At 48.9% G+C, this 11458-nt stretch overlaps 1 protein-coding gene across 1 annotated transcript in view; it reads left to right on the top strand.

Annotated features, from left to right (window-relative positions):
• Window positions 1–465: 465 nt before the first annotated feature.
• Window positions 466–11458, top strand: part of LOC141134400 (ribonuclease inhibitor-like) — a 117015-nt gene continuing 106022 nt past the window's right edge. The window contains exons 1-2 of the mRNA XM_073623961.1: window positions 466–560; window positions 3586–3729. Coding sequence (XP_073480062.1) covers window positions 466–560; window positions 3586–3729 — 239 coding nt within the window. The remainder of the gene's footprint in view (window positions 561–3585; window positions 3730–11458) is intronic.

The raw sequence follows: 11458 nt of genomic DNA, 5'->3' as shown, positions 1-11458 counted from the left end.
CATCTACAAAATAGGGGATAGATTTATGGCATTTTTATTATTATTTTTTTTTACTAGTAATGGCGGCAATTGTGACTGCAACATTATGGCGGACACATTGGACACTTTTGACACATTTTTGGGATGATTAACTATTATTCTGCAATCGGTGCTATAAAAATGCACTGATTACTATATAAATGTCACTGGCAGGGAAGGGGCTAACACTAGGGGGCGATCAAGGGGTTAACTGTGTTCCCTGACTGTGTTCTAACTGTAGGGGGAGGGGACTGACTAGAGGGGATGACAGATCATAGGTCCTAGATATAAGAAACGCACGATCTCTCTCTCCTCGCAGAACAGAGATTTCTATGTTTACACACATGTCCCTGTTCTGCCTCTCGTGCCCGCGATCACTCATGGACGGTGGTCATTGCGACTGTCGGGCACAAGCATCGGCACCCCCACAGTGCAGCGGGTGCGTGCATGCGCCTGCTAACCCTCTTAAAGCAGCCGACGTACAGCTATGACGTCTTGCGGAATTGTGCCAACGTGCCCAGTATAATGACGGTGGCTGGTCGGTGAGAGGTTAAACATGTGACAGCTGACTATCCCTCATGTTCTGATGAAGTTCCAGGTGTATAGGAAGGAAACATGTAAACATCTAAATGCTGGGACACCCCCCTTCCCTACTTGGCTCAGCCACTCATTTTCAGGGATATCTAACCCGAGCATCCGATGTACAGACCGGAGAAGTCCATCTGACCGGAGAAGTCCATCTGACCGGAGAAGTCCATCTGACCAGAGAAGTCCACCTGACCAGAGAAATCCACCTGACCAGAGAAGTCCATCTGACCGGAGAAGTCCATCTGACCGGAGAAATCATCCAACCTCCTCCCAAGGACTCTGGAGAACCACTATACTATATATTAAAATAGAAATACTCATCAGCACAATCTGAATCTTATAGCCAAGGAATTTGCCAGCTGGAAAAGCCGTATGTATCGGGAACACACCGACAGATCGATTCCCCTGAATGTAGGTTGAGATCTCTGTACAGTGACCATTTTATGCCATTTTTCTCCAGTGATGTTATATCTCCTTGTTCTCAATGTCTACTTACCTGGATTAAGCAGTCAGGACTGAATACAATCATTATTACACTCACATGGAATACGGATGTACAAATATGTGACTGTATCATGATATGTCCAATCCCGTTGTCTTCTCAGCCCCACTGACTGACAGACGTATGATCCGGGTAGTTTTGTAGATATTATAGAGTGTGGTTCTTATTCTGTACATCTTTCCATAACGGGATAGTGTGACATGTGTCATATGTGTTCTACACAGACATACACGGCTCCGCTATAGGAACGAGCTGCAGGGATCCAGTTTTAGCCAGTTTTGAGCCATCATATAGGAATTAAGGGGGTGCTTTGTATTGGGGGAGGGTGGGCTTGTCTATTGTGGGGTTTTTGCACTTTTTTTGGCCCTCCGTCTCATGAGGGGTATTTTTGCCATACATAGTGTGTCTGGTTTTAAGAGGAATATTTTTTGGGGAGGGTTGGAGTATTTCGGGGGGGGGGGGGTCATTGTGCTAATACATTGTTGTATATTGCTTTTTTTAAGTAATCTTTTTTTATTTCTTGTTTGTTGGTATAATATATTACTGATTACACCCCCGATATTTATTTGGTGAGCTCTGCATATTTATATTAGGTGGGATTCCCATTTATTCCAGATTTGTTCCATGTAAAATCCCCAGAAAGTCGTACATTTGTCTGAATCTTATAGACTTTGCTGCGACTTCTGAGGCTTCTTTACCCCTCACCTCTCCTCCCTGGTCATCCTTGCTGCCTAAAATCTTCCTCCCAACACATCCCAGTCACACCTGAGTGTAGCGGAAACGCACATTCCCACTTCCATTATTTGTGTATTTTTCATGTGTAAGCACACATTGTGTATAGGGAGCCCATTCACTGGAATGTTCTGCCCTACATGCAACAAACACCCCAAAGTAGATCAAGAATCTTCTCAGTCATGGAGCGTCATGCATCTTGGCAGCAAAACATGCGTCTGATAACTGTGATTGGGGTGTCATTAACAATTAGCCGACATTCATATCTGTGTGTTTCCAAATACGAGGCAACCCACACAGAAAATGTGCGCTTTTTCATACGTCTAAAAAATGCACAGCAACACAGCCACACATGCACAGATGTAAATGAATGGGAACACAAAAGCAATGCTCCTTGCTGTGCGTTTTTGAAACATATAGCAAAGCGCATGTATTCTTGCCGTCTGCCATGCATTCCAAAGTGTGCAGAAGCAAATGAATAATAACACAAGTGTGACGCACATTGTCGCACATTTATGAAACGCACAGCAAAGCATGGATTTTCTTGCAGGTTGCTGTGCGGTTGGAAATGTACAGATGTGAATGAATAGAAACGTATTTACAACTGCCCGGCAACCCACAAGAAAACGCATGCTTTGCTGCGTGTTTTGTGTGGCAATGCCCATCACACTTGCGTTACCATTCATCTTCATCTTCATGTTTTTGAACGCACGCCAACCCGTAAGAAAACGCATGCTTTGCTTTGCTGTGCATTTTGAAAATCTCTTACAACACACGTTGCACTTGTGATACCATTCGTTGGCGTCTAAACGTTTCTGAATGCCCGGCAACCTGCAGGAAAACGCATGCTTTGCCACACATTTTGGAAACATGCATCGTGCTCGCCTTGCCATTTTTGCAGTACAAGCGTGATGCACGGTCGCAGCGCATTTCTGAAAGTGCCGCAAAGCACACAATTTCTGTGCGGTTGATGTGCATTCAGAATCATGCAGATGTAAATGCAGCCTGATTGTTAATGACGCCCCAATCACGGTTATCAGACGCATGTTTTGTCATGTGATAAAACACGCTATAAACACGGATCATCAAAGTCACATAGGAATGCTTCTCAGTAAAGTCACTTTGAAGTCACACCTGGTCGCCGGGAAGTTGTAGAGCAAAGTCAAGCTGGAAGTCGCTGCGACTTTCATGTTGTGCTGTGTGAACCAGAGCTAAATGGTGGTTCCCACATATCACCTTCTACCAATCACATCATTTACATCATATTAACCCTTTCCCTGCCCCCCAATTATACCATTTATCACACAGAACATTTGGAGGGAAAGCTTTGTGTTCAGAGATCGGGGGAGGGAAATAATGTCAGGGGTGTGACATCATCATCCCAACATTGGAGGGCCCAATTGTCTGCAGAAGTGGGTGGAGATGGGAATGTCTGGACTGCATTTTATATCTGGAAGCAAAGTGGTGTTCCAGGATTTTCCAGAAGCTGAATGGAGACCCCTGTGTAGGATGGCCGGAGACCCCGTATACATATCAGGGGCCTCCTTTAAGTTTTGTCTGGAGTGTGACTTCAAAGACCACTCATAGCCACCAATGAGAAGTCCTCATCAGGTCCAGTATGAGACTGTAGAGCCAGAGGGAAGGCAGCCATGTGGAAGGGAAATGTTGGGTGTTACATTTGTTATTCTTGGTGTCAGAGGTCATACATTCTTGGTGCTAATTATTATCTCATTATTGCCTTTTAGATTTGACTATTGTACTATTTTAAGTAAAGATTGTCGGGGAGAGGACAAAGCAGAAGAAGAAGATTCCTCCTCTTCAGGATATAAAAGGAAGTGTGATTCTCTTTCCTTTCTGATGAACCCGGAGAGTATAATTCAGAAATTACGGTAAGAGAAATGTGTGATCTGCAGTGATGGGGAAATGTGACGTCTTGTGATTGTTCCCGTCTCTCAGTGTTTCCTTCTATCTCTGTGTGTCCTCCATCCTCACCCATGTAGAATCTTCCATCACCTGTCCTCTTCTCATGTCTTCTCCTCTCTCTGAGGGAATCTTTCTCTTTGTAATCTCATCCATGGGATTTGGGGTTCCCCTTATAGTAGAACAGTGACCAGGCTATGTACAGGGCCGGATTTGCCATAAGGCCACCGAGGCCAGGCCTCGGGGCGGCAGTGGTGCAGGGGCGGCGCCGCTCCTGCGGCGACTTCGCGGCCGCCCCCCCCCTTTCGGGCTGCTCGTTAAAGATGATTAAGGGCACCGGTGCCCTTAGAAAACATGGCCGCGAGCCGCCCACTACTGCGCATGCGCAGTTCTGAAGCGGCCGGGCTCGGGAAAACTCGTATGCGCTCGGCCGGGTGGCGCATGCGCAGTAGCGTGATTTCGCCGCCCGGCGCCATTTTTTGAAAGATTAAGAAGTAATGTCAGCGGTGCGGCGGCGGAGGGAGAGAGATGACATCTCTCATTGCCAGCACCGCTGTTCCGCCCTCCTTCATCTGGTGGCAGACAGGCAGCATGGCAAGTGACATCAACATCTGGTGGCAGCGTGGCAAGTGACATCAACATCTGGTGGCAGCGTGGCAAGTGACGTCTCCATCTGGTGGCAGCATGGCAAGTGACATCAACATCTGGTGGCAGCGTGGCAAGTGACGTCTCCATCTGGTGGCAGCATGGCAAGTGACATCAACATCTGGTGGCAGCGTGGCAAGTGACGTCTCCATCTGGTGGCAGCGTGGCAAGTGACATCCCCATCTGGTGGCAGCGTGGCAAGTGACATCAACATCTGGTGGCAGCGTGGCAAGTGACATCAACATCTGGTGGCAGCGTGGCAAGTGACGTCTCCATCTGGTGGCAGCGTGGCAAGTGACATCCCCATCTTGTGGCAGCATGGCAAGTAACATCCCCATCTGGTGGCAGCGTGGCAAGTGACATCAACATCTGGTGGCAGTGTGGCAAGTGACGTCTCCATCTGGTGGCAGCGTGGCAAGTGACATCCCCATCTGGTGGCAGCGTGGCAAGTGACATCCCCATCTGGTGGCAGCATGGCAAGTGACATCCCCATCTGGTGGCAGCATGGCAAGTGACATCCCCATCTGGTGGCAGCATGGCAAGTGACATCCCCATCTGGTGGCAGCCAGGCAGTGTGGCAAGTGACATCTCCATCTGGTGGCAGCGTGGCAAGTGACATCTCCATCTGGTGGCAGCCAGGCAGCGTGGCAAGTAACATCTCCATCTGGTGGCAGCGTGGCAAGTGACATCTCCATCTGGTGGCAGTGTGGCAAGTGACATCTCCATCTGGTGGCAGCGTGGCAAGTGACATCTCCATCTGGTGGCAGCATGGCAAGTGACATCCACATCTGGTGGCAGGCAGAGTGGCAAGTGACATCTCCATCTGGTGGCAGCGTGGCAAGTGACATCTCCATCTGGTGGCAGCGTGGCAAGTGACATCCCCATCTGGTGGCAGCATGGCAAGTGACATCCCCATCTGGTGGCAGCCAGGCAGTGTGGCAGGTGACATCTCCATCTGGTGGCAGCGTGGCAAGTGACATCCCCATCTGGTTGCAGCATGGCAAGTGACATCTCCATCTGGTGGCAGCCAGGCAGTGTGGCAAGTGACATCTCCATCTGGTGGCAGGCATAGTGGCAAGTGACAAGCGATGGTGGCAAGTGACACGTCAGGGCTCCCAATGATTCTGCATTATGGTGAGTTGAACTATTTCATTTTACATTACAATGTAATGATAGAAATAATGTGTTTCAATCATCCTGACACCATACCAACCATGGTGCCGGGGATGATTGAGGCACTAACACCAGCAATTGCCCTGAAAAATTGCCCGCGAAAAATTGTTACCCCGCGCGCTTACCCTGAAGTACAATTAAAGCCAGTTGTTTTCAGTGTTCTCGTGTGTGGAGATATGTTTTTAATTGATCTATTGTAGCAGTCATCGATAAAGGACGAGAATGGTGGTGTGTGTGTGTGGGGGGGGCGGCATTGAAGGACCCGGCCTTGGGGCGGCAAAGGGAGTAAATCCGAGCCTGGCTATGTACATATGGAATGACCATCCATATTCCTAACAAGCAGGAAATAGGATGGAATAGACCCCCTTAGGACTCGCTCACACGTCTGATGATTATGTAGAAGGAAACAATGCTCAGTAACACTTCTATGACATTTATGATGTGTCTTTATTGTGTTTATGAAGCTCTGAAAACACTAGAAGAATGCTGGAGGGGGGGCGTGACCGGAAGCTGCCCTGCATGGACGCTTGAACTCCCAGCTCTCCACTAGCCCACAGCTTTAAGGCCTGAAAGGGGGATTTTAAGCTACATTATATGGGAGGCAGCAGGAGAACCAGATCCTCCAAGCCCAGGGGATCATCATAGCTGCCATCCGGCTCCACTACAACCCTCCACGAGTACTTTAAAACGCCCTCCATGTCCAAGGACGGGCGGGACAAGATGGCGCCGATGGCCCCCACCTCCTCCACGAGGCCGTCGCTGCTGCAGAGCTCGGCATCGCCTCCACTACCCCAGCATGCAGCGGATCTGGAGCGGGAGACAGAGGGACCGATAAGCAGGGGATCTGCAGCGGTGAGTCCGTCTCCACCTCTCCCAGCACAAGGGAAGCCTCAGAGCGCACCCCAGGACACTTTACTAGGCCTCACTGCAGCCTCCTACATGCAGTGTTCAGAGGCCTTTCCGCAGCTGCTGCGCTCAGTGTCAGATCCATCCTTATCCCTGGGAGGAACGGTCTCTCCTACCCCCTCACTGCAACCTAGTGATTTCCCCCCACTGCCAGACCCAGAGGGAATATGGGATCATGGACATGTATCAGAGGCACAATATGGAGGCTGCACCCCCCAACCAGTGTATGGTCCCCCCCTGACTCCCCTCAACCGCAGAGACAAGCCCGCCATAGTGCCTCCAGGCCCACAGAACAGGGGACAAGCCAGACAAAATCGTACGCCCAGGTGGCAAGCTTGCTGACTTTGACCCCTATGGATGTCCTGGAAGGGCCCCTTCTTATATACAGAGGCCTTCATGGGGAGACTCGCGGGATCGCCAGCTGCAGTTCTGGGACTCACGGAAACCTGCACTCCCCCTACACTCCAAAGGGAATCCTCCCCTCCACGCAGCCCACAACACCACATGGGACACACTCCACGCTTCCAGCAGCCCACCTCATGGAAAGACTGCCTTCAAGCCATCCCTACTAAAGAGGACTTTAAAACCCTCATTGAGGAAGTTAAATCCGCCTGTCGGGCAGAAATCCAAGTGAACCATGCCAATCCTAAACATCTATCTGAGAGGGTGGAGATGGCGGAGGAGGAAATTCAAGAGACCAAACTGGCGGTACATCGTACTCAAGTGCAGGGGGCTGACCACCACATAATGCTCCAGAACATGCAACTCCATATTGAAGATTTGGACAATCGGGGGAGCAGGAATAACATCCGAATCAGGGGCCTACCTGAGTCAGAGGGACCCGAAGACCTCCATGAAACCCTGCAACTCTTGTTTAATGACCTCCTGGGGGACCCCCCAAATAAACCTATAGAAATGGACCATGCTCACCGCGCCCTGCGCCCTAAGGGGCCTGCCTCCAGACCCCGAGACCTCATATGCAGGGTCCATTCCTTCCCCCTAAAGGAAGACATCATGCGCAAAGCCCGCATCACAAAGAAAGTGCTCTTCGAAAATACGCAAGTCCAGCTATTTCCAGACCTTTCCTGGATTACGTTGCAGAAATGAAGACTGCTCCAACCCCTGCTCATTTCGCTTCAAGAAAACTATATAACATACCACTGGGGTTTCCCCTTCAGCCTCACTGCTCGCCGGCAGGGAAAATCAGCAGTACTGCGCTTCCCTGAAGACTTGGATAACTTTTGTGACACCTTGGAGATCCCTGTCCCTCGTCTGCCTGAGTGGGACTTAGTGGACTCGCCAACGCCACCTCCTGTGGTTTGGCAGAAGATCCCACCAACTAAACGTCCTAGGGACTGGGATTCTCCCAGAGGATCTACTAAACCTAAACCTAAGAAAGGCTGACTGCCATGCTACCTACTCCTGCCCCTCTCATCACAGTTATATGCATTCCCCCCCAAGGCCCCCCCGCCTATCATTTAGTTTTCAACTTTGGGCTCCCCCTTTTGGAGACTTGTCAGTGGTAGTTTTTTCTGATCACTAGTCCCCCTAGAGGTTTACCCTACTAAAGTTCCCCCTTGTTACCTTGCTTTGAGAACTTAAACACAGTTGACTTTGTTCAGAGTGGTTCACTATGCCCCCCCGGACTGGGCCCTTGTTGGGGGCTTTGACCGGGGGGACCTACTGGAACTTATTGGAGTCTGGGTGGTGTATACTGCTCGGGACCATAACAAAATGCTTATTTCTAATTGAAATGTTAATAACCAATACTTTTCGTTTTCTCTTTTTTCTCTCCTTATTCTTCTTCCTCTCTCTCCTTCCTACCCCCTCCCTCTTCCTGGCTCGCCGTGGGTTTGGGACGGTCACCTGGTTGCACCCCATTTCCGTATCTCCTCGCTTTCTGAACTTCGTAGAGGACTCACGGCTGGATAAGTTAAGTAATCGTGTGCACACATACACTAATGACCATGGCTAAGCTCATGTCGTTTAATGTCCATGGTTTGAACTCAAACAAAAAAAGACATCTTGCGTTGAGAGAGCTCAGGCGATCTTGGGCAGACGTAGCTCTGTTGCAGGAAACACATTTTAACAAGGGATGCGCCTTCACCTTTGCATCTAAACAATACCTTCAGGTTTATCAGGCCTTTAGCTCCCGCAAACAAGCGGGTGTGGCCATCCTATTTAAAAGAGGCTCCCCGTTTAAATGCTCTGAGTCCTTTGTTGACCCGAGGGGATACTACATAATCCTGAGGGGCCAGTGGCAAATGCAGGCAGTAACTATCTGTAATATCTATGCTCCCAACATCCATCAGATACACTTCCTATCTAAGGTCTTTGCACATCTGTTTAGGTTACCCAATGATTATTTGATCATTGGCGGAGATTTCAACTTGGTTCACTCAGTAGGTCTAGATCGCCACGTGTTCAACCCTACAGCCCCTCAGACCCGAGCCGCCCGTGACTCCAAACTATTTTGTCAATTAACCAGACGTCATGCCCTATTTGATGCATGGCGGGCTTTACACCCAGGAGATAGACAATACACATTATTCTCTGCCCCTCATCGTATGCATTCCCGATTAGACTATTTTTCGTCAACAATGCCACTCTATGCACTACCAAAATGGCTCAGATCCTACCCATTTCCTGGTCCGATCATGCCCCAGTTATCATATCACTAGAGATAGGCACCCCTACCCGCAAACCCAGTAATTGGCAGTTAAACAATTTTCTCCTCCAACATACTCCGTCTAAAATAGAACTAGAGACAACTTTGCAGAACTACTTCTTAGAAAATAATACCCCTGACATCTCCCTCTCTACTCTCTGGGAGGCCCACAAGGCAGTTCTTAGGGGACGGTGCATCGCAATCTCTTCGGCTATGAAGAAAAATGCGATGGCATCTAAACTTCAAGCTGAGAGAGATCTTAAAGCCCTAGAATTCCGATTGCAAACCTCGCCATCCATACCTCTCCTTAAAAAAGTGGTTTGTCTCAGAAACACTCTTCGAGACCTAGCGTTGGGCCAGGTGGAGAAGGCACTTCTTCGGCTAAAACAAACTTATTACGATAAGGGCAATAAAGCCCATACCCTTCTGGCGCGTAAATTGTCTGAGCGTTCCCACATGTCCACCCCTTACCAAATTAAAGATAAGAAGGGGGCACTTTTATCACACCTCCAAGATATAGCTCGGGCCTTTGGGGAATTCTACCAGAAATTCCCCAGGATCCGCTTCCTCCTGACTTAAATGCTCGTATGCGACATTATCTGGAGGAAAGTGGACTTCCCAGACTCCAGGTGACGGACCTAATGTCACCCAATCACGGAGGAAGAACTAACGGCCACTATTAAAATCTTGCCCTCACATAAATCCCCCGGACCGGATGGTCTCCCTTATGAGTACTACAAGGCATTTCTCCCGATTCTCCTACCCCACATGTGTAGGATGTTTAACGCCTTCTTTCAGAAAACTGCTATCCCCGCGGACATGCAGAGGTCGTTCCTCACGCTAATCCCCAAACCTGACAAAGATCCTTCAGTATGTGCCAGTTACAGGCCAATCGCACTTCTAAACTCTGATTTAAAAATCTTTACTAAACTCCTCTCAATGCGATTGAACTTGATACTTCCCTCTCTAATACACAAGGATCAGGTGGGATTTGTCCCCCTGCTTTAGGCGGGGATAACACGAGACAAATTATTGACCTGATAGATGTGGCGAACAGGAATAAGCTGGAGGCATTAGTTCTCGGCTTGGATGCAGAAAAAGCTTTTGACCGCCTTGGCTGGTCCTTCCTGTTCGCCACGTTGAACTGCATGGGATTCCGGGGTCCATTTCTGCAAGCTATTAGACTTTTGTACGTCAATCCCTCATCCCAGGTTAAAACTCCCTTTGCCCTATCGCAGGATTTCCCGATTGTGAATGGAACCCGCCAGGGGTGCCCGCTTTCACCGCTATTATTTGCGTTGTGTGTTGAGCCTCTGGCGGCGTCCATTTGAAAAAATCCGAACATACATGGGATTCCGCTGAGAGGTAGGGAATTTAAGTTAGCACTGTTTGCTGTAAATATCATACTTACCCTGACCCAGCCTAGGGTTTCACTTCCCAACTTGCATGCTAAACTCGACCTATATAGATCTTTATCGGGTTACAAGATAAATGCAGCTAAATCCGAAGCGCTACCCATTAATATCCCAACACAGGAGACCCAACACTTGCAACAATGCTTCCCTTACCACTGGAAAACATCATCCCTGAAATATTTGGGAGTTCAGATAACTCCTTCTTACTCTACCTTATACAGAGCCAATTACCTCCCCCTTTTTAAAACCATAAGGGACCTCCTACAAAAATGGAAGGCTCATCATATCTCCCTACTAGGGAGGATGGCCTCTGTTAAAATGGCTATCCTACCAAAGCTGCTTTATCTTTTCCAAACACTTCCCATCCCAATACCACAGGCGGAACTGCGGAAACTCCAGGCAGATTTGATACGCTTTGTCTGGAATTACAAGAGGCATAGAATATCACAATCGGTCCTGACGGCGGCGCGATCGGATGGCGGGTTGTCCTTCCCTGACCTAACTAAATACTACCAAGCCACCCACTTGCGAGCCATGGCCTCTTGGTTTACCCAGCGTTCTTACAATAGATGGACAGAAATTGAAAAACTATGGATGGCACCAGTCCACCCAAATAGTATGCTATGGAATGCAATGGTGAAGGTAGACTCTACTCAGCTTTTGGGCCCCATGCTCCACCTCAGTTCACTCTGGCGTAAACTATCACGACTTCATAAGTTATGCTCAGAGAGCTCACTCCTCAAGTCATTCCTCTACAACCCCAGGTTGCCTGCAGGTCTTACACACCAGATGTCTTCCCCGTGGGCGACAAGAGATCTGTTCCATTTTGGTCATTTGGTGCATCCATGCACACGTAGATTGCTCTCCTTCACAGACCTTCAAAAAAAATTT

Source organism: Aquarana catesbeiana, linkage group LG03 (assembly GCF_042186555.1).
Source record: "Aquarana catesbeiana isolate 2022-GZ linkage group LG03, ASM4218655v1, whole genome shotgun sequence".
Classification (NCBI taxonomy): Eukaryota; Metazoa; Chordata; class Amphibia; order Anura; family Ranidae; genus Aquarana; species Aquarana catesbeiana.
This window is presented reverse-complemented; position numbering and strand designations above follow the sequence as displayed.